The following is a 27,679-nucleotide window of genomic DNA, read 5'->3' as shown; positions in this document are numbered from 1 at the left end:
AGAGCATGAAGTAAACACATACTCTAGTAGTAAAGTATAGATCAAATAGAAAAAAATACATACACCAATGCTCTGTATGAAACTACTTTCAAGTGTTCTTGAATATAGCAACTTACTAAAATTCTGTTACTTCAGAAGAAACATTCAAATGTGTTGTTCTGTATGATGCAATGGGAAGAAAAACATCACAGGACTGATTGGGAACGATTCTTGCTTTTGATATGAACTTGTAAGGGTGAAATGCATAAATGGATATATACTTCCCATTTAAGAAACAGAGATAGGAAAATAGAACATTTTTGAAGGAAGAATTTTATGCTCTCATAAAATATCCGGGTCTAGAGAGTTGTTCAGTCACAGCGAAAGCATAACTGATGTGCACTGCTAATAAAGTAATATAGGCTTGCAGGGAAATTAAAAAAAATATTTGTCAGAGGAGGCTCATTTTCCCATAAACTGCTTAACTGGCAACCACAATTTGATAGGGACAAAAGCAAGCAGGGCACAGCGGCAGCGAGGCGGCAGAAAGCAGCACGGGGTGTGGCCGGGCTGACGAGCGGACGGAGGAAGCTGAGTACTGTACCTGTTTATTATTGTCAGTGGTGCAGCACAGCTTCTTGAGAGAGACAAAATGCCTAATTTTCCTAATAACATAAATAATCAGTTATTAGTGAGTCAGATATGAGATGATTCAACAAATTAGCAAATGAAAGCATCAACAGACTCTTCTTAAAGCAACATGCCAGGGTCCATTCTAGGGCAGATTTAAAATTCAAGCAAAACCTGATCTACAGAAAAAGCACTTTGCGCACAGAACCCACATGTGCCTTCAGAAATGGGGCCCCCCTTTCAACCCTAGCTGGCTCGGAAACACTTCCCTGTCGGGTATTTCGTTTCATAACTCGCTCCTGAAGTTTGGCTCCTACATACCCTCAGTGACAGGATAAAATGCTACTATGAACAAATTAGTTTTAATTCTGCTGGTACTAATCATTTTATAGCTTATATAAAAAGCAAGAGACTCATTGGGGCAATGATCACATTTCAATGGTTGGTATTTTGATGGTAAATATTACATGTTCTTTTATACTGTAATTTTCATAATGATGGCATTTTGGGGGCAGAGAAAAATCCTGTTATTTCAAGACTACAGGTGCCTCAGCCCTGTGCAAAAATCGGCTCAAGGTGGATTTTTTACTGAGAGTAAAGCCATGAAATCCAGAGAGTTATGTTAGATTTTATGCCCTGGAAGCCTTTAGGCTCGCCCCACCACCCCCGTCCCCCCCACCCTGAATCACTTTTCTCTGGAAGACTCTGAAAAGAGGATAGAAAATACTGGTTATGTTTCACTCAAATAGGAAGAGGTAAAATTTCCCTACTTTTAATAAGAATTGCCTCTGATAGCTCACTGCCTATAATTAGGGGGAAAATAGCACTGGGAATGGTGTCTGGACAAAAGAACTTTCTCTTATCTGTAAAATCAGAAAGATCAGAAAAATGTATTCTGACGACCATCACCAGGCAATAGCCTGTCTTCTCTGCTTTGGCTGTCTAATGACTGGTCACACATACACAAAGTGATTCTTAGCTTCGATTTCCTGAGAAGATGGTCTAAGGATGATGACAGGACCACCACGACAGCCGTGGGCACTCTCTCCATCCCAGGGCTCTGAGCACCGCCCGCTGGCCGGGACGGCCGTGCTGAGGCCAGTACCGCTCAGGAGGAGGACTGGGGCTCGCCACCCTCGGCCAGCGGCCTGTCAGCACCCCCACCACCCAGAGGGATGCAGAAAGGGGAGCACAAGTTCCAAAATGCATGAAATACCATGCAGAGGTGAGCAATTTTGAAACTAATCAAACAAGTCAAATTGGAGGGCGAACAACCTACTAAATACATTGCTGACCTGATGGCACGTCTAGTTTTAGGAACGCAGATAGTCCTAAGGCTCTTCTGTTCCAGCTTCCCGCAGGATAACTGCTGTCTTACCTTTTTCCAAACGGTCATGCAACGTTATGTCCCTTATAAACTCTAACTATGAAACTGGTGTTGACCTTCAGGCTGGTTTCCAAAGGCTCATGAGTGACGTTTTGTTAGGGGATCCTGTTTGGCTGTGTAAACCTCTCACAAAATGTAACTGGGAGAAGGAAAAGGAATTGTGTGTTTTCCCTACCTCTCCACAAAATAAATAGGCTTCTCTGGTAATCCGAGGCTTAGTGCACAGCGCCTGGCCTGGAGAGAACCAGAGTGAGCTGGGCCTCGAGGAGGAGGAAAGGGTGGCTCCCTGTGGCCTGCAGGGTGAGCTGGGCAGCCCTGGCTGGAGAGCATTTGTTGTCAAGGCAGCAGGACAGCCTAGAAATCAAGCCCCTTCAGAGGGTTCTGGGAACAATGGAACTGTGCACGATCAGGTTGGAAACTGGGGTGATGTTTCATAAAAGACCACAGGCAGGAGACGAGAACAGAGAGAAACCGGTCTGGGGGTTGCTGGCCAGGAGAGGCGCCCTTGGTATACACTACGACACCATGAACAGCACGATCCGCTTGCATTTCTGCACCTGAGGCTTACGCTGGCATTTCAACACACACCCTCAATGCCCACGAGGACCCTGAGGTTTCATCTTCAGCTTAAAGAGTTGAAGAGTTTGCTCTCACCCTCCTTGGCCAATCACTGGGGTGATCTTCACGTGCTGTTGGATGCTGTCCCCGGATTTCCGTCTGGCATAGTAAACCCCCTGCCACTCCTACATGGACAAAGAGAACTGTTAAAATCCTTCGGTCAAGGCTTGCAGCTGCTCCTACACACGTCTCAGTAGGCTGAGTAAGGAAGTTCCCACAGGCTTTCATTACATGTCACAAAGCCCTGCTCTATCACATACCTGTGACGATGCTGACATGGCCACAGTGCATGAAGACAAGACCACACAATGTGTCCACCGCCAGGCTGTCTGTCCTGGGTTCCAGGACACTTGAGCAGTGGGTAGAATTCTGCTCTCAGCTCTATGGGTGCCATGACACCAGGTCATGGGATTCTCTGAGGTCTCTCTCAAAATCTTTACAACAACCTATGAGCTTGGTATTATCATTCTTAATTTACAGATGGGTAAACTGAAGCTCAGAGAGTCTAATTTGCCCATGTTAGGAAGTGGAGGATCTCATTATAAATTTGTTGCTCTTTAATGCTCCCTGAACCCCACCATCTTTCTAACATCCTATGGACCTCCCATCCAAGGCCTGCCTGAGGTTAGCCTGGCCCCCGGCAGTGGCCACAGATGAGGCCCAGGGGAGTGTGAAGAGCCTGCTGTCTCTGGACCCTGGAGACCCAGCTGGGATAGAGCCAGGTGACCTCATGGGCAATCCTGGGGCACCTCCACCCTTTCTGGGAAGGATTGGTTCAATCAGAAACTGAGATTCTCTGCAGCCATTCCCTGTGCCCTCTCTCACATCATGTGGCTAACTGCTATGCACACTGGGGTCACCAGAAGTGTGACCGTATTCTTTTGGCAAATTTTTTTGAAGTAGTTTATAATGTCTTGTTTCCTTTTGAGTCTCACTGCCCCAATGTTTAAAAAACTTTGGGCCATCATCTATAATCCAAATTTATTTTATTCCTATAAAATGGCCCCTCTATTAAATGATCTAACTTGTTCACATCAGCGAAAGGCAGATGAAAGAGATACTACGCAAGGAAGCATTGCGAATGCTTAAAAGAAATTGCACAGGCAGTTCCAGCTATGAGAGCCACTGCTCCTCTAGAGGAGAGGGCTTGGGAGAAAATTCCTACTGCACTTCCACCATTGCCTTCTGAACAGAAAAGGAGAACTGGCTACCTGGGGCTACCTGTAAATACTGATATTAAATATGTTTAGTCCCTCAAACACTGGATTAACTGAAAAAAACACAACAGCTCTCTGGGCAGAACTCTGCTCAAAGATAGGCTCAATACCACAGCAATGACAGGTGGGCTATATTCATGCAAAGGATGAAATGTCCTTACACAAAAATCATCAGATTTGGTACCATCATGATAAGCACCAGAGTGACTTGAGATCCAAAATTAACTCAAAAATTAACTCATTTTGCAAACACAGGAGATCTTTTGCTTAATTACAACGTTGTTAAAGAAGCCAATCTTAAGGATGGGACATGAAAACTCACAGAAAAAAATGCACCGGGGAGGGGGCTGCGATTGGTGTTGCCGGCTCAACCCACCTTTCCCTTCTTGATGCATGTATTGATGGTATCGAGAAGGTCTGCCCGGTTCTTATCGCTTTTGGGCAGGTCGGCGAGTTCTTTCCCCAGGAGCTCACCTTTGTGGTAGCCCATCATCCTTTCGAAGGCTGGGTTGACATACTGTTAATGGGAGGTGGGTACAGATCAGTGCGGGGACACGAGGCGGGATTCACGAAACGTCTGTGCGTCCCGTAGGAACACTTGCTGGGACACAGAGGGACATCAAACACGAAGTTCCCAGGGCAGAACTCTCTAATGCAGTCGCTGGCTGGTCCCCTCGGGCCCCCAAACCCCCCCTGGAGTGGCCGCCTTCCTCCTGAGCAGCAACCGAAAGAAACCGTTCAGCAGCCCTCGTGTAGCAGTACCAGCCTCGGGGAGCTCACCCACCACCGCTGCCCCCGGAGTAAGGAAACACTTGGGGAAAAAACAGAAATAAAACTAAATCATCATTCAATTCAATAGGCTGTGGCTTATGTTAGTCACATCTCTCTCCACAAGTCAGCAATTGCATCTCTCAGGTCTCTTTCCAATGGCCACTGTCTATTAATCAATGCTATGGTTTGGGGCCACTTCTGGTCGCATCAGAGCAATAAATTCAGTTAAATGGCTCGGGCAGGAGGCAGCCCTTTCAGGGCTGGGCACAGGACAGGCATGAAGAGAGGCTCCACCGCACGTGCCGGGGCCAGCAGACTCAGAGGTTTCCTTCCAGTGCTCTGCCCGGGTCCTGGAGCTTAGAGCTATTACCTTAGCTGACTCCCCGCTCCTGTCCCGCCCTCCAATTTCCTTTCAGAGAACACAGTCACCAGATGGGGAGCTGAGTGCAGGGCGGCAAGCGAGGAAGAACGTGGGGAAAATGTGAGCATACTGCATCTGGGTCACGGATTTCTTTGGGCATAATTTACATTCATCTGCTGCTTCAGAGATGTCCTTACCAACTGCAGTCACTCTTGCTCTGGACTGTGATGACAACAGTCATGAACTGGGTGACGCAGGGACACTTGGGGAGCTGTTCCCTTGGGGACATAGCCTCTATTAACACGATTAACCCCATGAGTTGAAAGGATTGGGAGGATGCTCTGGCCATTGGCCTTTTGGAGGTGGCTGAAAAGGAGGGGGCTGTGACATTGACTTTACGGATCTTCAGACACCCTCCCGGCCCCATCACTGACATGCGGCAGTCAGTGCCCTCCCCGGGCAGGGCGGGCATCACGCACACAGTGGCCCCCGTTCACCAGGCCAGCCCCGTACTCCCTGGCCCAGCCCCGCAGGCTGCTGAGCCAGCTGCACGTCTCCTCATCTCTGGGCCTTTCTCATACGCTCTCTCTGTGTAGAATGTCCTCCCCCCCCCCCCGCCCCCGCCTCGACATCTCCAATTTATCCCTCTCCTCTTCCAGGAAACCTTCCTTGACCTCCTCCCTCCACCCCCCGAGCAGTCTGAGTCGGTGCCACTCCTCAGAGCTGCCACTGACCCCGGTGCAGACTTCTAGGGACTTAGTACACTGAATTTAAATGTTTGTTTCTCTCTCTCTCCCATTAGACATTAAAATCCTCAAGGGCAAAGCCTATTTGGGATTTACCTTTGGATACTTTGTGCTGTTTAATAGATATCTGATGGATGAACAGAAAATATCAGAGAATGTATTGCTTTCATTATTTGTTGTCTATAGTCTCATCCCTTTTCCTAAGTGTTCATTCTGCCTTGCCCATTAGGCTGTAAATATGGGTAGGAGTTATGGCCCTTCTTTCACGCCAGGGCTCCCATAACCTCAGAATACAGCGGGTACTCCAGGACGTGGACTCTGGAGCCAAGGTGGTCAAGTTCAAATCTTAGCTCTGTCAAGTACTAGCTATATAACCATGGACAAATTACTTAACTTCCCTGGTCCTCAGTTTCCTTGTCTGCAAAATGAGTACAATAGTGATCTGTGGCTCATGGGATTATTTTAAGAAATAAATGAGTATGTATAAAATGCTGACAATTGGGCCTGGCACATGTAAGTACCATATAAGTGTTTTAAAGCAAAGTATCTGTCTATATACATAGATAGTTTAGATAGATGGAGGCATAGAGGAAGGGAAGGAAAGAGAGAGACAGACAGAGAGAAAGACAGAGATTGTTTCTAAATTTTAAGTGCTGCTACCTGACCTCTGGAGATCTGAACTCATAAAGAGGCACTAACTATTCAGTTGGAGGGCCCTGAGGACGCTGGCACAAGTGAGAACATGTATGGAAACATCCCATCCATGTGACCCGTCCTCAACATCTACAGCACGAAGGTAATTTTAGTATCCCCTTTCCACATAACATCCTCTATTTGACTTCTTTCTTCTCCCTCTTGTTTTTAATTTTATATGACAGTTTGCTGGTACATTTTTAAAAGGAGCAGGAAGAGGTTCCCTAAGAAAAAAACCTGTAAAGGTTTATTTCAGAATCCAAGTTTCCCTTTCAATGCAGTGACCTTCCAGCTTCCCTTCATCTCCTCCTTACAGCCACCTACTGGCCTCACACCCTGTTTCATACCATAATGCGACACCATCTCCCAGGGATACAGGTTTTCTAACCACCAAATGCTACCTGTAGAACGAGGAACTCAGTGTCCCATTTGAGGGGGCTTCTGTTAGCTTACAGGTGGAGAAGGCAGGTGGAGGGCAGGGAGCCCCTTCTCCTCAGCACTGAAACCACAACCCAGCTGCCCACCGTAAAGCAGGAGGTGCAAAGCACATATGCTTCAGGAACAGAAGTGACTGCTCGAGTCTGGGTCTACGTGGGGTGATGAGGGCTCTGCGCTTGGTCTGTGACAGAAACACGTCTGGCTCTCCCTGCGGTCCGGGAGGCAGCCTTGTGGGCAGGTGGGCCGGCGACAGCCAGCCACATGAGCAAGGCTTCAGATCCATCTCAAGGGGCAGCCAGAAAAACACCTTCTAAGAACACAGCCAAACAGGAAACCTGGTAGGAAGGCTTTGAAGACATGGCTGCATATTTTGGTTCCAATACTTATTATTGGGGTTTCCCTTGGGCAAGTTGCATGACCTTGCCAGGCCTCGGTTCCTTCATCTGTACCACAGGGCGGTTATGGCCCTTTTGCAGCCTTATGGAATGGAAATGAGGTAACCTAACAAAAGTGCCGACGACATGGCCCAGGCATGGTGGGCAACTGAGGTCACTGATCTGGTCTGAGAGCAGGGTGTGTCTGTGTGTGCACCGAGCGGGGGGGGGGGGGGGGGGGGGGGGGGTTCAGAGAAGACAAATGCGAGGCTGCTGTCGTGGGGTTCACTGTGTGTTGCCTCCTGTCTTTGGTGCTGTACTGATGACAGCAGTGCTCCTCACACCCCACGTCACCCACAAACCAACCGCAGGCAGGCCAGTACCCGCTAGAGGAAAGTCTACATTTCAGGGTATTTTTAAAATACAGACATCTTACTTTCCAACAACTATCATAAGAACACCCATTTTCAACAAAGGCTTGTCTACTATACACATTTCCTTAAGAAAATGACATTGATATAAAAGTGCTTTATAATTAGAATACCAATTGCAGGCAAATAAATGAGTTATCTTGGAAAATATTCTGTTCCCATAAGCATTTACTCAAAAATTCTGATTTACTTCTTCATAAATAGTGTCCTTACAGATGGTCCAAATAATTTACTCCATCTCTGTCAAAGAAATCACAGGTTATCATCTGAAGTAATAATTTTTCATTCGTTATTGAAGTCTATCAGTATTCTTTGCACAGTTTGATTTCCCCTTCTCCTTAAGAAAATGTGCTGATACGAGACTTATGGAAAAGTACTTGAAAAAAGTGTGGCTCAAACCTGACAGGTTCTATTTGATGTCTAATGATATAAAGTGTTTTTCCGTTCATACCTGAATCACGTGGTCATCACTTGTTATTTCTATAGCTTCGTGACAGTGGTCTAATGCTGTAAACACGGAATTACAGGCCCTGAAAGTTGCAAAACATTGATGTTAGTTTTTCTATAAAAACCATTCTCATTTCATCTGTTAATATTTAACACAGTAAACAGATACGGGATTCATTAAAACTATGCACTTTTTGTTACTGCTATGGTCTGAATATTGGTGTCTCCCCAAAATTCATTTGTTGGAATCTAGTACCCACTGTGATAGTATTAAGAGGTAGGGCTTTGGGGAAGTGCCTAAGTCATGAGGTCTCCACTCTCACGAATGGGATCAGTGCCTTTATTGAAGAGCCTCAAGTGAGCTCCCTTGGCCCTTCTGCCTCATAAGGACACAGAAGGTGAGGAACAGGAGGCCCTCACCAGTCACAGAACCTGCTAGGACCTTGATCTTGGATTTCTCAGCTTCTAGAATTGTGAGCAATAAATGTCTGTTGTTTATAAATTACTCAGGTCAGGGTACAGTAATGAGCCACATAATGATGTTTCAGCAATGATGGACCCCATATACAATGGAGGAGGTCCCGTAAGATTATAATGGAACTGAAAGATTCCTATTGCCTGGTGACGTCATAGTGTAACATACTGCTCACATGTTTGTGGTGATGCTGGTGTAAACAAACTTACTGTGCTGCCACTAGTATAAAAGAATAGCATATATAATTATTTACAGTATATAATACTTGATAATGGTAACAAACTATGTTACTGATTTATGTATTTGCTATACTATACTTTTTTGTTATTTTAGAGTTTACTCCTCCTACTTATAAAAAAAAGTTAATTGTAAAACGGCCTCAGGCAGGTCCTTTAGAAGGTATTCCAGAAGAAGGCATTGTTATCATAGGAGATGACAGGTCCATGAATGTTACTGCCCCTGAAGACCTTCCAGTGGGACAAGATGTGGAGGTGGAAGACAGTGATATTGATGATCCTGACCCTATGTAGGCCTAGGCTAATGTGTGTGTTTGCGACTTAGCGTTTAACAAAAAAATTTAAGAAGTAAAAAATATTAAACATTTAAAAATAGGATAATGCTTATAGAATAAGGACACAAAAAAAGAAAATATTAGCTGTGTTTTAAGCTAAGTATTATTGTAAGAGTCAAAAGTTAAAAAAAATTAAAAAGTTTTATAAAGTAAAAAATTACAGTAAGCTAATTTATCATTGAAGAAAGAAAAAATTTGTTTATAAATTTAATGTAGCCTAAGTCTACAGTGTTCATAAAGTCTACATGAGTGTACGGCCTTCACAGGCACTCGCCACTCTCTCACTGACTCACCCAGGGCAACTTCCAGTCCCGCAAGCTCCATTCATGGTAAGTGCCCTATACAGGTATACCATTTTTTTTTTATATCTTTTATACTGTAATTTTACTCTACCTTTTCTATGTTTAGATATACAAATACTTATGTGGTGTTGTGATTGCCTACAGTATTCACTACAGTAACATGCTGTACAGGTTTGCAGCCTAGGAGCAATAGGCTACACCATATAACTTAGGTGTGTAGTAGGCTATACCATCTAGGCTGTGTAAGTACACTCTATAACGTTCACACCATGACATAATCACCTAACGACAAATTTCTCACAATGTATCCTTGTTGTTAAGCGATGCATGACTATATTTTGTTTTACCAGCCCTAACATACTAAGACAGTTATTAGTATGTCTTGAAAAAAAGTGTTTCCAACTAAACGCATAAACAACAGCATGTATTTCTGAGTATATGATATGAAAAGAAGAACTGTAATTCAGCAACATCTTCACGGATCGTGGAATGGACTACATGTGAGCTGAATGAAACGTTAACACTAGCATGAGAGAACAAGATGCAGAGGAGACTGTCTTACAAGTCCCATGTGTTCTCCCTCAATGAAGTTCTGTTTCATTCACAGTTGTGGTCATGGGGATGTCAAGTCCCCATCAGCCAGAAGAACCTAACTAAACCCAAATTGGATCTGAGGTATTCTGGTCTTTTGCAACAGACACAGAAACATTTTTTTCTCCTTTCTTACTTTTATGATTTTACTTTGCTTCTAACCATTCCCATTCTCATGATGAAAGTCGAACATGGCAGAATCCCCCTTCCCTAGTTCACTGTACCTATGATGCCCTCCAGGGGGTTCTTTTCTTAGTGATCTGTGTATCTGGAATATTTGGAATCTGACTCTTATTTTCTTGCTTATAATTTTAACTAACTTCAAATCTAGAGCACCTCCAAATACAGTAAGTTATTTACTATCAAACACGGCAAGTATGTAGCTAGAGCTTTGTTATTTATACTGACTGTTTAAAGAATCCCAATGGAAGCTTTCTCACACGTTACAAAAAGAAAAAAGGAAAACGTTGATTTACTGAACTGATGATTCTTCTTATAAAACAAACTCTTAAAATGTTATTTTCCCCACTCATAAAGGCAGTCTAACTTTGTCACCCCATTTCGATCTGTTTATAGGGACGAAGGCAGCAAGAACTGGTGAAATCTGGCTCTGCGTTTTTCCAGTTAAGGGACCTTGGGCAACTTTTTGTCTTCACTGGCCCTCAGTTTCCTCTTCTATAAAATGGGATAATATGTATTTCACAGGTTTTTATAAGAATCAAAACAGATGATTTATGTGAGGAATTTCTCAAAGTGCTTGGGACAATATAAGAATTCAACACATGATACGTGTTATGACTTGCAAGATTACAGAGCAATATTTCTTTATTCTCTAAGGCTTTCAAAAGCCTTTGGTGAAAAAAAAAGGAAGAATCATAACCTATCTTTTCTCATGAGCATGCCTGAAATGTCAAACCAAGAACTATATTTCAACAGTAGAAAGGCATGCACGCAGATGAAGTATTTTAGCCCACTAAGGCATGGCCTTCCTACAGCTGCAGAGATGAAGACATCAGTGTGTGAGGGTAAGTAAGGCCAGTAATCATGATAGGGATTCGCAGAGCAGAGGAGAGTATCAACCTAACTGAAATTCCTTAGCAGTGCAGCACATTTTCTTAGCCACACTGCTTCAGTCTGCCCAATTTGAACTGTATACTGCCCTATTGCCATCACTGCTTTTGTAATCATAATCCTTTAAAATAAGAAAAAAGACTAAATGAAGACCTTAAAACTGTTACTAAAGTCATTAATGCACTGCCTAGCAGAACTAGTCTTATCAGAAGTATTTTCCAGGTACCTGGTCCAGAACTGGGCTTAGAACAATAGGAAAGCGTTCCCCAGGCAGCAACTATCTTTCAGAAGTTACAGCTGGAGAAACACACTCCATCTGGGCTAATTTGTTAACTTTGAGAGCTGGATAATTAAGCTCTAATTAACACATTTTGTTAAATGATAAATTCCTTTCTTGCCTAACTATTTTCTCTAAAGTACCTGTATGTGTCAACTAAGTATATAAATAGGTACTTCAGAGTATTCTAATTTTTGTCAATTCAAGAGGTTGCCTTAATACAAGATCTTAGGCACTACCTCCAACATTTATCTATTAAACATTCATTTTATGAATATTGACAAAGTACAAAATCTTCAATAAGAACAATGCCCAATAGGCAAAGCAAATTCTTACCAACAGTTGAACTGAAAGAATATTAGTAGGAGCAGCATATTATTCCTCATGATGAACACTATTGGACTGCAATGTTTATTTGGGCTTTCAACCTCTTTTGGTTGATGGTTCGATTTAAATAAATGGCCAGCAAAATTAGGTAATCAATTTGAGTTATGTTCCTAGAGTCGTGGAACTTAATTGCTTGTATTAATTATTCATACTCTTCAGGCAGAAGAACCTTAGTTTTATTAATTTTCTGTTTTGGGGAACCATATAACTCTGTCTCAGATGTCCTTATTTTTTATCCTTCAGGTTACAAAGTTGGAAAGTTGGGAAAAGAAACACAAGGGAAAAGTAACGTAGGTGCAGAAACCCATGATGTATGGGCAATGTGACCATTTCCCCTGCACCTTCCTAAAAGACCCAGAGGGAAAAAGCAAGTATTACAGGGTCCCAGGTATGAAGTCTACAAATAACACCGTGCTCTCATGGGATGGAAAGAGCACCAGACTGAAAAGCAGGACGCCTGGATTCTACCCCAGCACTGCACCAACACGCTGAGTGGCCGTGAGGGCTCTCAGTGTCTTCCTCTGTCAATTGTGGCTGGGGTGGCTGGGTTCCACCATCGCCTGTATCCCTTCCAAAGGTGCTCTATCTAGACTCTACCGAAACAAAACCGACAGACCGACAGACACACACAGACACACACACACACCCATAGGCTGCCTGGAACGAGGGTAGGACTGGGCAAGGTTGTGGCTGGTAGGGAGGAGATTCTGAACACAAGTCCATATCCCAGCAGGGGTCTGGGATGAGTGGGAAAGAGGGAGTGGACAAGACAAGGGGATCGTGGACTTGCCACTTTTGGGCACTTGTTCCTGGACAATGGTGCAGCAGGGACTAGTTATTTTTAAGCCTTCACAGCTCAGTTTCCACTCCTGAACACAATGGCTGTTGCACAGAGCCCACGGGAGGGTAAAGTGCTCTACAAATGTCTGTTACTACGGAGAGATGTAGTGTTCCACAGAATACAGAGTTTTACCCAGCAGAAACTTTGATTCTTTCAAAACTTGAGAATTGCTACTGTCTTAAGACGTGGAATGAAATAAACACGATGATTTGGGTGTAACTTCTAGACTGACTAATGATTCAAACAATAGCTGCTACTGTGTTAGTATAAATGATCAGCTTAAACTCCTATGAAGTAGTTAAATCATTAGCTTTTTTTTAGATAAAGTAGATCTTTCCATGACAAAGAGGCATAATATATAACATTGAAAGAGATAAATGGTCATCATTTAGCCCAGACCTAGGTACTCTCCATTTCATGAATTCTTCTATTCAACAGAAATGTGATTTAGTTCTCACATCTCTAGAAGTTATAATGGAATCTTAAAATTAGACCACATCTTTTGTTTGATCAGATCAGATGATCCTTTTTGTTTCTTGGTTAAGTAAATATAGTCACCAGCCATGAAGACCTGGACCAAGGTGTCCACCTTCAACATTTGACATCATGCTGCAGCACAGACTGTCCTTGCAGAATGACAGTAATGCTACATATTTAGCTGCAGCTGGGGGCGGAATTGTAGGGAAAAGTATTATGTAATTAGACTATAATTATTCTGGCATTGTATAATAAAGAGCCTCATTTTCCCAGTCTGCAACAAATGACAGAGTTGCTTGCCTGACTCGGGGTACAGGTAGGTGCTCTAGATGTCCTTGAATGCCCTAAGGAGCTGGAGGAGGCCATGGTATGGGTCATTGTCCTCTCATCTACTGGGCCCAGATGTGTATATCAGGGGTGATTCAAATCATGTGCATACACACCTGTGAGTGTGTACATGTGCACACTCGCACACGCACACACACACACAGGCAGAGAACTTGAATAAGGTTGAGGCAAAGCCCACCAAAAAGCAAGAGCTTAAGCTGGTGTAGAAGGTAAGAGTCCACATGCCAGGCAAACCTTTCTTCCTGGAACCTCTGCCTTCCTGGGTCAAGTCCATTCGCCAACTTCACACTGATTTGTGTTAAGAACTTGAGCCTTTTCATTATGACCTGAGTAATGGGTCCAACTTCCTCAACTTGTTCTAGGTAGTGAGGGGTGAGAAGTTATAGTATTTATATAGTGACAAGTACTTAGAAACTTGCAAAGTTCTGAATCTGATGAGACCTTGAGAAGTCTTCAGCACTCTAGCTCTATGTCATGTTCACCATGGACAAAGCGCTCCTAACGTCCCTGCGATAGTCCCCTGATGCCCCATGTGCACCACGAATCTGTGCCAGGGCACCTCCTGGCATCTAACACATGCCATCACATTTAATGTTGTCTACGAAAAGAGAAGCATTTATTTAAAATAAAATGAGGGAGTTGCCTATCAAAGCAGTAAGGTGTTGTGCTGTTCATTTTTTAGTGTAGATAATACACAGTTAAAAAATTAAACCACAATGAAATCCCTCTCTTCCCAATTCTATTTATTACAAAAACATCTAAAATAAAAGTACTAAGTCTTTTCATCCTAATTAAAAACAGTAGGCTGGGCGCGGTGGCTCACGCCTGTAATCCTAGCATTCTGGGAGGCCGAGGTGGGTGGATCACTCGAGGTCAGGAGTTGGAGACCAGCCTGAGCAAGAGCGAGACCTCGTCTCTACTAAAAATAGAAAGCAATTATCTGGCTAACTAAAAATATATATAGAAAAAATTAGCCGGGCATGGTGGCGCATGCCTGTGTCTCAGCTACTTGGGAGGCTGAGGCAGTAGGATCGCTTAAGCCCAGGAGTTTGAGGTTGCTGTGAGCTAGGCTGACGCCACAGCACTCACTCTAGCCTGGGCAACAAAGCGAGACTCTGTCTCAAAAAAATAAAAATAAAAATAAAAACAGTAGAGACCCCAGGGAATAATAACAATTAACTTACAATTAAAAGCACAAATTACTGAAGTAAAGGCAATGTGGTTTTCTAGAAAAATTCTATTGAGTTCTCTGAAGCTAATAAACATATGGATAAAAAGAAACCAAGGGATTAATTTACTTATGCTTTCAAGCTGAAATGCTTAGGCACAACAAATGAAACAATCAACAAAGCAAAGAGACAACCCACAGAATGGGAGAAAAACATTTGCAAACTGTCCATCTCACAAGGGATTAACAATCAGAATACATAAGGAGCTCAAACAACTCAACAGCAAAACCCCCCAAATTATCCAATTTAAAAATGGGAAAAGATCTGAGTAGACATTTCCCAAAAGAAGACATACAAATGGCCAACATGTATATGAAAAAATGCTCAATATCACTAATCATCAGAGCAATGCAAATCAAAACTATAAAAATGAGATATCATCTTACCACAATTAAAATGGCTATATCAAAAAGACAGGCAAAACAAATGCTGGTGAGGATGTGGAGAAAGGAGAACCTAAGTCAAGCACAGAAAGAAAAATATCACATGTTCTCACTCATATGTGGGAGCTAAAAAAAAGTGGATCATGAAGATAGAGGATAGATTGGTGGTTACCAGAGGCCAGGTGGGGGAGAGGGGATGAAAGGGGACAAGAAAGAATAAAAATAACAGAGGACTGATAAGTAGAATCTATATAGAACTCAGGAAAATCAGCAAGAAAAAAAATCTAACAATCCCATTAAACACTGGGCAAAGGACATGAAAAGACACTTTTCAAAAGAAGACAGACTAATGGCCAATTAACATATGAAAAAATGCTCAATATCTCTAATCATCAGAGAAATGCAAATCCAAACCACAATGAGGTATCACTTAACTCCAGTGAGAATGGCTTTTATCAAAAAGTCCCAAAATGATAAATGTTGGTGTGGATGCGGAGAGATAGGAACACTCATACACTGCTGGTGGGACTGCAAACTAGTACAGATTCTATGGAAAGTAATATGCAGATACCTCAAAGAGCTAAAAGTAGAACTACCATTTGATCCAGCAATCCCATTACTGGGCATCTACCCAAAGGAAAAAGACATTCTATAAAAAAGACATCTGCACTAGAATGTTTATAGCAGCACAATTCACAATTGCAAAGATGTGGAAACAACCCAAATGCCCATCAATACATGAGTGGATTAGTAAAATGTAGTATACCATGGAGTATTACTCAGCTATAAGAAATAATGGTGATATAGAATCTCTTATGTTCTCCTGGATAGAGCTGGAACCCATTCTACTAAGTGAAGTATCCCAAGAATGGAAAAACAAGCACCACATGTACTCACCAGCAAATTGATTTCCCTGATCATCACCTAAGTGCACATTTGGGAATAACACCAATTGGGTGTCGGGCAGATGTGGGGGGGGAGGGGACAGGTGTATACCTATATAATGAGTGCGATGCACACTGTCTGGGGAATGGACATGCTTGAAGCTCTGACTCGGGGGGGTGGGGGGGGGATGGGAAATATACATAACCTAAACTTTTGTACCCCCATAATATGCTGAAATTAAAAAAAAAGTAGAAAGTAATCCTTAAAGGCTAGTCTTAATCTAATTGTGCAAAAAATAAACATTTTCCTAGGTTATAATTTTAAAACATTGTAAATGGTGGAAAATACTGCCAAAAGAAGAAATGCTTCCAATTTATTTCATTATATTAAGCCCCCCCCCCCCCAGTTTAGATACTGCTGTTTACCAGCTGCCATCACCTTTTTAAAAGTTTCCATATCCCTGGGATTCAGCTATGGACCTGTGAACATCAGCCTGTTAACAGATAAGATGCTCTGAAGAATTGCTAACCTTGTGGTACCGCCTTGTTTTGCTACGTACCGTAATTTGAACTGTGAGCGAACTTCCCCATGTTCTATTTGAATGAGTTCATTATAGCAAGCAATTATGCTGCTATTCTCCATAAATCTCTGAAAAGAAAGCAAAGATAATACATGAGACATATATAGTTACTTCTTAGAGAGTCAAATAGAGAAACTTCACAGTTGTTCCTACCCCCAGGTAACTCTGTTATATAAGACAGCTAGTAAGTAACACGAGATGAAATAGAACAGTTGTCAAGGTGTTCAAAATGCTTGTTTTTAGATGTATGAGAAACAACAGAGCAGGTGATACTGTACACTCAACTCCCTTCATAACAAAGGTGGGATAAACTTCATTATGAATACTCAAGGGTACAGAATGCCTGCCCAACCATATTAATTACTGAAACATTTTTGCTTTATATTGCACTAATAAAAATAATCTAAAACCCAACATTCAACATACTCAGTGTGCACCTCACTATCAGTGACCTCTTTTGAAGGGAGAGGCTGCTCTTTGCTTCCTTTCTAATTTTCTTAGTGCCAAATGCAAAGCTCTACATGTGACAGATATTAAAACTCAGTGAACTCAACAACAAAAGATGAACAACCTGATTAAAAAATAGGCAAAGGACGTGAACAGATATTTACCCAAAGAAAATATGCAAACGGCCAACAAGCCCAGGAAAAGATGCTCTACATCATCAGTCATTAAGGAAATGCAAACCAAAGCACACTGAGATGCCAATTCACATCCACTAGGATGTCTATAATTTCTTTGAAAAGGAAAATAAGTGTTGGTGAGGATGTGGAGAATTGGAATGATTGTACACTGCTGGTGGGAATGTAAAATGGCTTAGTCACTGGGGAAAAAAGTTTGGGGGTTCCTCAAAACATTAAACATAGAATTACCATATGACCCGGCAATTCTACTCCTAAGCATACACCCAAAATAACTGAAAAAAAGTACTCAAACAAGTATTTGTACATATATGCTCATGGCAGTATTATTCACAATAACCAAAAGGTACAAACAGCCCAAATGCCCATCAACAGATGAATGGAAAACAGATTGTATCACAGTGTGTACATACAATGAAGTATCATTCAGACATAAAACAGGAATGAAATACTGACAACATGTATGAATCTCAAAAAAATATTAAGTGAAAGAATCTAGACACAAATAAGCCCATGTTATATGATTCCACTTATATGAAATATCTAGAATAGGTCATTTGACAGAGCCGGAATGCAGACTGGTGGTTGCCAGGGCAGGGGGAGAAGGATGAGGAGTGAATGCTTAAGGGGAACATGGTTTCCATTTGGGGATGATAAAAATGTTTTAGAACTAGACAGAGATGGTGGTTGTACAACATTGTGAATACACTAAATGTCACTGAATTGTTCACTTTAAAATGGTTAATTTTAGTTTCATCTCAGTTTTAAAAAGGCTTTCCTGTATTTTAAAAACTTAGCAGATGAATGAACAGATAGATAAGCAGATGATAAAGGCGAAGAAAATGCAACACATGTCGTCATTCCTCAAAGAACCATTAAGCACCCGCTTACACTAGGTGTGAGCCGCTCTAGCCCCACACTTCAAGGAAAGGAGGATCTTTTTCACTAACGATCCCAAAGTAATTTGTTTTACATTTCTTATATATCCTATATTATTCAGTGTAGGATATAAAAGAAATCGAGTACTTCCTTTACATGGACATGTCAATTCTTGAGAAATGATAAAAATCAGAAAAAAAAAATAGCAAGTAAAAAAAATAGTAAGCAAATACATTTCAGGATAATTCTACTAAGGAAAGGAGAAATGTCTTACATTTTAATTTATAAAAAATATATACATTATACAAATTGTTTTAAGCACGTATCTGGCCAATGATTAAGTACAAAGATAACCAGAATTTCAGAGTATTCCAAACTATCCATCACATTCTTTTGCCTTTCAGATAGCTAGACAGGTATAGAAGGAGAATACCAGGCCCTGCTGGAAAATATACTTTTTAGGTTTCCTGCAAGCAAGTTAGAGAAAGAGTCCATCCCTTTCCCCTTCCTATCTTACAAATACACACACACACACACACACACACACACACACACACACACACACACTCTTCCACACATCAGGAGTGGAAGGCTTCTCCTTGGCTTTCCCTGGGCTTCCACTGTTTCATGTGGAAGCTGAGAAGGGCTAAGGAAAGAGGGAAAGTCAAAAACATACACAAAAGGAAAATACTTTCTCTTTGATTTACAAACTAAAGATAAACACAGTTAGGTTCAACTTGAGCTTTTAGATGGGTAAAAACTATATATCAGCCAATAACAGAGCTCTGAAGGTTGTCACCTTTGAAAAGACATAAAAAACAACTCTGTGATAAAATAAGTTTTGAAAATATTGGGACCAACAAAGTTAGCAGGTTTCCTTCCTACAGGACTTCTCAGAGCGTTCAATATGCTAATGTGCAGCACTGCTCATGTGCACTGTGGATGCTCAGGGGTGAGAGGAAGAGGAACCAAGTCTTCACTGATTCCCCACATTTATTTGACCACAGAAGCCCTTTCTCATGGAACACCTATTACGAGCATTTGCAACGCTAGTGTCCTGTCAAACAGTTTGGGAAATACTCTTTAGTGGACTCAATATGGGGTTTGGAGTTAGACAGCATGCATTTATCTCTTGACTTTATCATGAGTGTGAGCTCTGGCAAGCTATTCAGTTGTTTGGAGCTTGTTTCCTCCTCTGCAAAAATGGAGAAAATACTGAATCCCTCATATGTAGAGGAAGATTAAGCAAATCATCGGGAACCAGGCCTGACAAATAATAAATCATAGCTCCCCACTTCCTACTCCACAAGACGCCTCTCCAGGGAGAACCGCATCCTATAGTTGTGCCCTGGGCGTGCCCGGAACATTGCACTGCACGTGGTCAGAGCTCCATAACACTTGTTGAATTGAATAAGCATCATTTCAAATAGAAAAAGAGGCACATAGAGTTGATAGAAGAACAGCTGCAACTATCCTTTGCTAAGATGCTGGTTTCTAAGAGGCTCTGCGTGGACTGAGCATCAATACAGTCGGCCACTTACGTGGAACCCCAAAGGCTTCAAGGGGAGTTGTTGTGGGATATCTGAGGGCACATTTGTTCCTGGATCCCCTCTCAGGGACCATAGACCGAAGGGCTGGCCAATGAGCTAGCAACACAGGGCTGCGTTTCAGCAGATGATTTAATACAATCAAAACAACTCGGAGATGGGAAACACCTCATGGAAGGCAAGAATAACTGGCATATTTAGAAAGGTGCTTGGGTGGAGAGTTGCCAAAGACAAGATTTTGTCCAAAAAAGGAGAACAGACACCTGGAGATCAGCCTTAGCTGACGGTGTGCCACAGTAACTCAGGGAAAGCTGTCGTAGGTGCAGTGCACCTCCCTGGGAAAGAACCCCAGCTATAGGGGCACCCTGACCTAACTGGTAAACGGCCTCGATCAGAACACCAGGTGGTTCCTGACAGGGACTGTTCCTCATGCCCCCACCAAGGGTTTTATTCCCTGTGGCTGACTGCACAACTCAGTAACATATCTGGACAGAGGGAAACAAAATCTTCCAGAGCAGTAGGAACAGGCTGCAAAATGCGTAAGAAAGAAATAGTGGAACTTTTGTTAGATTTTCTTAAATAGCATTTGCACCCAAAGAGTGCTGTTTCTCCCAGGCTTTTCTGTGAGCAAATGTGCAATCTCAAAGCCCTCCAGACAAGATGCTATCACTTCAAATGACACCAATCTCTAAATCAACTAGAGGCAGGATCACTGAACTCAAAGCAGAATTCCAAAAGGAAACTCAACAGCACTTATATGGGTCCTAATTGCCAAAAGCTACGGTGTGTCATAGTCATGCTCCAATCATCCCCTGGGTAATGAGGAAACCCTACACATCCTCACACTCCAAGAGGTCCTGACTCAGACTTGAAAAGGACAGCACTGGGGTGGAAGATGGGTGGTCAATATCACACCGAGATCTATGAAGACTGCACATATTTTAGAGTTATTTCTTAGAAAATGAATGAGTAAAGAAAACAAGTCTCAGCCACACAGCTTCTTTGCCAACTTTCCTTTTGCAACTCTCCATTCCAAAACACAGAAGCATTGTCTTATGCATTGTCATTAAGACTCAGCACACAAGAATAGCTTTCAGAACCAAATGGCAACCTCAGTGAGAAGAGACAGACAGAGGAGAGGAAGGTGTTAGGAGAGTGAGGAATATCGCTAGCCAGCAACATTCATTTCTGTTACACGCTGTGAACCACGACACTACCTGGAATCTTTCCTGCAGCACCGCTCCTTCCACACTGAGGCACCAAAGCACAAAACGACTGCAGCACAAAGGTGCTTTCTACTTCTCTGTGGTCTATACCCAAGACGAATATATTTTTTTAAGCCCAGGGTAGCAAAGCACCATTACTTAACACGTTCGATGGAATATTCACAGTTCACAAGGCAAGGCACAGACACTACCGTATTTTTGAAGGAATATATCACACCACCTATTTGAGAGTCAGATTGCTCTTATCAAAAGACCTTGAGATACTAGCTAAGCCTAGTTATTTAGTTTGTTAGTATGTTTCTTTAGAGTAATCAATCTTAATCTTCAAGTTGCTTATCAGTGTTCTTCGTGTAGTTGTCACTCAGAGAATTTCCCTTTGCTGATGTTAATGGTTTAAGCCAGGCGTTCACAGGATGCCACTGTCACCATGGGCCTGTCCCTAGGGTGTAAGCTCTGGCCAGCCCTGGTGAACAGAGTCCTGGGTGCCAGTTTGGTGGACTTATCTGTACATAATCACACGCATATTAAGTCTAATTGACTGAACTTATTTAAATTAGATTACTTTGGGACTACAGAATTTTGATCTGATTTAATAAGATGTGTTTTCATGTCATCACACATCTGTTGCTAAGATATATGGAGAAAACCCAGGGAGACAAAGGCAAAAAGCTTGACTAGCAGTTGCTTGCTACTCTCCCATGAGAACACAGTTCCGTCCTTTTCCTAGCAGTCCTGGGGCGGATTCCCTCAACAGTTTTCTGTGGCTGTTTTGCTCAGCTGCTGTGGGAGAGTCAGGGGTCAGGTGCCTGCACCCGAGAGAGGGGCCGGCTCGTCTGGTACGTACCCTGTTGAAGCCTGCGTGGAGGAGAGGAAGGACTGAGGCCTCTTCGTGGTCATCCGATCTGCAGCAAAGCAGAAAATGTGGTCACTCAGCAGATACAAACCAGGACTCCTCACACTGAAACACGGAGAGAGAGCAATGAGGCCATGCAGTGTTAGCTCTACGAGGGGCTGCCTGACCAGCACGTGCCCCCCAGGGCACACCTGCCTTCAGGGACACACCCCACCTCTGCCTGACAGACGCAAAAAGAACAAAAATGGAAAAACTCCGGCAGTGTGTCTGCAAGTGTCACTCTGGTGCATGAGTGGCCCTCTCCAACTCTGGGGTGCCCTTTGGGGTTGGGGCAAATGTATGGGAGCAGTCCCATAAAGGGACACAAGAGGTGCACTGCTAATCCTGAGACCACTGGCCCCTGTGCTGCCCCCAAACCTTCTGGAAGTGTAACTCCCAACCAAGAATTGGCCGGGTGCAACTCTGAGTGTGAGGAAGACAATGGCATTACAGGCTACAGGATCCCACAGCCAAATGGAAAGTGTCAGCAGGAATGCAGAGTCAGAAGGGAAGAGGAGAAAACAAAAATTGGTACTTGTCACTCATTTCACAAGGGAGTTCCTGTAGTGAGCCTACAGTTGGGTGTCAGGACTTCAGTCTGAGTACAAGGTGGGGGTGGGGGTCGGCTTGTCATGAAGACACTGTCACTGTTGAGGGAAACGGTGTCCTGAGACAGCCAGCAAGTAATAGAGGGTACACACCCTGAAAAGCAGGCAGGAAAAACAGAAGAGAAGGGATTGGGCGGGAATGCAGACAGAAACAGGAAGAGAAACCCAGTGCTCAGCTGTGGCATTACCGTGGCTGATTCCTGCCCTGCAGGGAAAAGCTGTCTGACCTACTCCCTCTTTCCCTCGGGAACGCAAGGTTCTACCTTCTCTCAATGGTAAGTGGGGGGCACAGGGGGAGACGAAAAGGGTTCCAAAGGCACTAATAATGTTCTATTTCTTAAGCTGGGTGACACAGACATAGGCACTCATTTATTATTGCTCTCTCTATATACAATATTTTATAATGAAAAACAGAATAAAACAGGTGAAAATCCTAACAAAAAAGTCATAGTAAAGCATTATTTGTCAAGGACTAGTAAACATTGTTGCTATATGAGTAGGAATAAAAAGTGTTTTTTCTTGGGCCCACAGAGTAAGCCAGGCTTGGGAAAAATGCCATGTGGCCTGGTGCATTTCTGGTATCCACGTGCAAGACTGCAAGACCCTGTTCAGATCTGAGAGTGCAGAACATGACCGTGAGAAAGAGGGTCGAAAGAGGCTGATTTCCCATCTCAGTTCCCCTCTCTCATTCCCCTGGGATCTTATCAGCCACCAGGATGGCAAGGTGTAAGGAACCAGTGGGGACAATTTCTTCACTTTCTTTGGACCACAGCCCATGGTAGGTGTCAAAGCAAAGAGACACAGCTCCTAAGAAGAGACTCCAGCACTAGCCCGTGAAGAGGAGTCTTTCGTAAGGGTGAGATTTTGTAGCCATGACCTTCTACAGTACCCGAGTGGCTTTGGACTGAAGTATTTCAAGTCTCCCGTGGCCAGGTTGGCCTAGGGGGAGCCCTGCGCTCTCTTGTCTGAATTCACGGCCTATCGGCTCCTTCATCACAGAATCTGTGCCAAATGCCACAATGAGGCCGAGTCCAACAGGTCCTGGGCACTAATTAAGGTCTTATTCTCTCTGAAGCTAATGACAGCCATTAAGTGACTACAACAAATTTTGCTGCTTGCTGAGATTCCCACCACTGCAGCGTGTACAAACGACTTTTCTTCCTGCGGGCTCCCTCATTTTAAGTGCTGGCCGTTTCTCGTCCCGCAGTCTCACTGTACCCACAGCCCAGTCCCTCTTCTTCACCTTCCAACACTGGCATAAACCTATTACTGTCCTGCTTCTGGCCATGTGACAGTCCCAACAGCAACTTCACAAACCTTTTCTTGTAGTGGATTTAGCACCTCTTTGTTCTCATGCTTGAACATGAAGAAAATTTGTTTTTTCTTAAATGAAAAACAAGCATAGCCCATCTCTTTGCTTCAAAGAAAAAAGATAAACTGGAACAATGTTCTCTCCAGACCTCTTCCTCCTCAAATTTTCCATTCATTTCTGGCAGATGATGAGCAAACTTTTTTTCCCCCGAGGTGTGTGAGTATGTGCTAACAGCGATTATATATGACAGAGAGAAAAAACCTAAATATTTCCAGGAACTTGTGAAAAAAAAAACCCCAAAGCAAGATCTAAAGTTGACGTTCAAGACATGCCCCTTGCTTTGCTAGCTCAAAAACTGGATCATATCAGACAAATGTTTCCGAATGAACAGTACTACTTGCAGCCAGGAGGGGAGGTGAGCTTACGCTTGGGAAACCACCGCGAGGATCACCGTGTGCTCCGAGGGATTTGTGGCCCGGATTGACCTGCAACGAGAAGACTCCAAGTCAAAGAAGGTGATCTGGGCTTTGTTACATAAAATGAATGTGGAACTTCTTCACATTGAAAATGGCACAAAATCAAATCTTTCTCTAAAGAAAAGGTCTCAAAACACATGGAAGACAACAAAGAAAGATGCCCTTGTGGATTAGGACAATCTCTTCATTTAAAAAAAAAAAAAAATTTTTTAACTCCTAGGCAATGATCCAACAGGCCAGACCTGCCAATTTTCCACTTCAAAAATTGGCAAATTCCACTTAAATTCCATGTTTTTTTTAAATTGAAATTCCACTCTGCAAAAAAATTGGCAGTTCTACAAGCCGCCTCTTATCAGTTTATACCTGGGGGAGCTAATCAGGTTGGATCTTTTTCCTTTTAAAATAGTAGGTAGTTCAGAAAGTTGACCTTATAATAAAAACACTTGCAGGCAGCTGGATGTACAAATGCAGGTTAAAACCTATTAAAGATAGTACAAAGAGCCACCCAAATTCTTCACTTGTAGTTGTTTGTGCTTGAATACTTTAAACAACTTGATCATCAGCTGGGGATGAGAAATGTTGCAATACGGTGACTGTCACTGTCTAATGATGTTTGTTGTACTAGAACCACCTGTATACTGTAAATTTATTCCCTAGGAATTAAACAGGATAAGAACACAGAAGGATAGAGAATGTTGAGGGCTATGAATCTTCTCAGGAGAGGGGCTGTGCTGCAGCTGATTCTGGACTAACCTGGTCGGGGGTCGTCAATTGAACGAGCATCAATAAAGGGCCGCACACTTGCAGCGCGGTGCAAACCCGCATGCTTGTTTTGATCTATTCCCTTGGTCTGGCCTCTGCGTATTCTGAGCTCCCTTGGAAGGGAAACACCATCTCCAAAAACAGAATCACTCCTGAGAAATTTGTGAAACATGTGTTTGTTTTTCTCTCTAGCTATGGACATTTCTGCTCCTCTCCATTTTAACCTGTTTGCACTACTGCTCCCCTAGGGACAGCCCCGACTCAAGCTGCTTCACCCTTTTCAACTTCAGAATTTCCTGACTTTTCTCAAAAATGTCCTATTCCTCGAGACCTCACTCTATGGGGGCGGAAGACTCACAGTGATCGGCTGCCATATTTCTGGGAAGTGAGGTTGTGAATAAACGACAAGTGAAAGAGCAGGTCCTTGGGAGAGAATGCTGCAATTCGTGGTGCAGGGTTGGGGGTGGGGGCAAGTCAACACCCCTCTCATGCTGGCACAGGCCACTTCCCATCTAGCCACTCCACAGGGCAGGTCCTGCTAAGGTGAAGCTACTCTTATTAGTATTTTACACTTAGCAGCCTCCTAATATTCAGCAGAAACACCGGTTAGCACCTAATGAGGAAGAGACACCATATTTCAGCGACATGCTCTGGTCTCTAGGGACACACTATTAAGAACTTCTCATCTTCCCTCAGCCGCTCCCACCTCAGTGAGGCAGCAGGACAGACTGCTGGGCTGCGTTCTAAGGGGTGACTCCGGAGCTTCAGGCATGTCATGAGCGTAACTGGGCCGGGGCACGCTCTCCCTCGGTTTCCTTCAGGATTGGCCTCTGTCTTTTGGGTTGGTTTCTGCTGCCTGCCTCTTCCCTCTCAACCCTCCAAAGGAGGGGACTCAGGGGGACCTGGGGGCAGGTGGGCTGGGGTCCGAGGACACATGTTAGGCTTAAATCCATCCCTTGCTCAAAGGCCAGGGGTCTAGGGCCACAGATGACAATAAAGAATTCACATCTGCCAGGAGTGTGTCCCCCACGCCTCTCCCTAGGGCATGTGTGCTGGCAGTCAAGCACTCAGAACCTGGCCACCCTCAACGTGACCAGCAGCGGTCAGCAAACACACTGCCAGGTGCACACGCCTGCCTTCTGAACCACAGCCATCCCTTTGTTTTTCCCTGCAGCTAAGAGAGAAGTACGTTTGTTAGGAAACAAAATTCTATCTCTTTATGTTCAAAGAAGAACATAAAGCTTATCTGCTAAACTGGGCCTTTGCTTGAAGTAAAAGATTTCTTCCTATTCATTTTTTCTGTACAACTAAAGCTTGTCTTAACTCATTCCATGTATGCACAAAGGACTGTGGTATTTCTACTACAAACCCATGTAAGAAAAAGTAAGTGAAGGCCAAGAAAAATCAGACATACTTAGTTATACAGGATCCAATTCTACCCTGAAAATCATTTAAAAAATATTTCTTCATACCAAAAATAGCATCTAAATATTTTATATGTATATTTATATACATTGTTAAATAGGAAAATATTTTCATTCAGAAATATGAGGTTATTTGAGACCATTAAAATATTTTAAATACAGGTACTTCAGAAAAATTCTTCTTTGGGAAACTGAAAATCATTAATGACTAGCAGAGTGATGCCGATGATAAGAAACTTCTCTTAATCCATTAATTTCCTGTCAGGGTACCAAAGGTTCTCAGAAACCATTTCCCCACCTTCCATTTCACTTACTAATACTCAAGAAAATTCCAGCTCCCCATGCAATTGGACTCTGTCCTGGTCTAGCATTTAATTAGTGACCTCTTCCTGTCTAGCTTCAAAGCATTCCACTTCTGCTAAATGAATCAGTTCATCCAGAGCTAACTCTCATGACTGTGCATTTATTTATGAACAGGCCTGTGCTTCCTCCCCAGAGCGCAAGCATTTCTGTAAACAAGCCAGGGGTTTGGGCCCCTGGAAGGTTTTCTGCCGCTGCAAAGTGGCTGCCTTCGCTCCGTGACTGGGAAGCCTGCTATGGGATCCACCCATCTGTGTCAGGCAGAAGAAAATTTATATTTCACACATTTCTGATGTTCATTTTGGGATAGAATAATGAAGATTAAAATAGCTGGTTTAAATCCAAACCATATCTGTGTAATGAGAACTGTGTGAATTTTAATGTTTTTTTTTTCTTATGAGCAATGCACAGGGTGGGGGGAATACCCTGAAGTTTTCAGGGGAGCCTAGCTCACACCTCTAAATTTAGTGCAATTCAAATGTGGAAAAATGGGAGAGGAGAGAAAAATCCATAGGAAGGAGCTATAGCTTTCGCCATAGAAATCTGTATAGATTACTTAGGAACATTAACACGTTTTAGAAGTATTCCAGATAGAACTAAAAACATCTATAAATGAAGCTCATTTTAGGCTGTTAAGTAAACATCTACTAAGCATATTAAATTAGGGAAGGTACCTGCACACTGCTTCTGCATCGAAGTTCCGAGTTTGTCTGTGATCGATGACAATAATTTCATGATGCTTATCAAGAAAGCATTCAAGGGCTGACTCCGGAGTCCGAGCAATATTGCATCTATAACCAGCTCTGTCACAGGCCCACCAGAAGCCATCACTCTGACTATCTTCCTTTGCAAAAATCAGCAAAACCTGAAACACAACGAAAAGAGCATCTTGATAGAAGTCCTCCTCCTCAGAGACTGTATTCAAACAGGCCTATGGTATACTGGTCACCAATGGAGGGAAACCACCTGAGTTCAAATCCCAGCCCCTCCAGTTAGTTACTCAGTCTTTGAACAAGTTATTTTATCTCTTTGGCCTATAATTT

The 27,679-nt window shown here is 43.0% G+C and overlaps 1 protein-coding gene across 2 annotated transcripts in view; it reads right to left on the bottom strand.

Moving 5' to 3' along the window:
* Nucleotides 1–27,679, bottom strand: part of PDE8B (phosphodiesterase 8B) — a 97,858-nt gene that overhangs the window by 52,354 nt on the left and 17,825 nt on the right. For both annotated transcript variants that reach the window (XM_045566443.1, XM_045566444.1), the window contains 8 exons: nt 27,311–27,501; nt 24,040–24,099; nt 21,647–21,704; nt 16,489–16,577; nt 8,097–8,175; nt 4,208–4,348; nt 2,651–2,739; nt 584–644 (listed from right to left, as the gene is read on the bottom strand). In XM_045566443.1, the coding sequence (XP_045422399.1) occupies nt 584–644; nt 2,651–2,739; nt 4,208–4,348; nt 8,097–8,175; nt 16,489–16,577; nt 21,647–21,704; nt 24,040–24,099; nt 27,311–27,501 (768 nt within the window). The remainder of the gene's footprint in view (nt 1–583; nt 645–2,650; nt 2,740–4,207; nt 4,349–8,096; nt 8,176–16,488; nt 16,578–21,646; nt 21,705–24,039; nt 24,100–27,310; nt 27,502–27,679) is intronic.

Source organism: Lemur catta, chromosome 12 (genome assembly GCF_020740605.2).
Source record: "Lemur catta isolate mLemCat1 chromosome 12, mLemCat1.pri, whole genome shotgun sequence".
NCBI classification, from domain to species: domain Eukaryota; kingdom Metazoa; phylum Chordata; class Mammalia; order Primates; family Lemuridae; genus Lemur; species Lemur catta.
The sequence above is the reverse complement of the archived record's forward strand: the minus strand, read 5'-3'. Positions and strand labels throughout refer to the sequence as shown.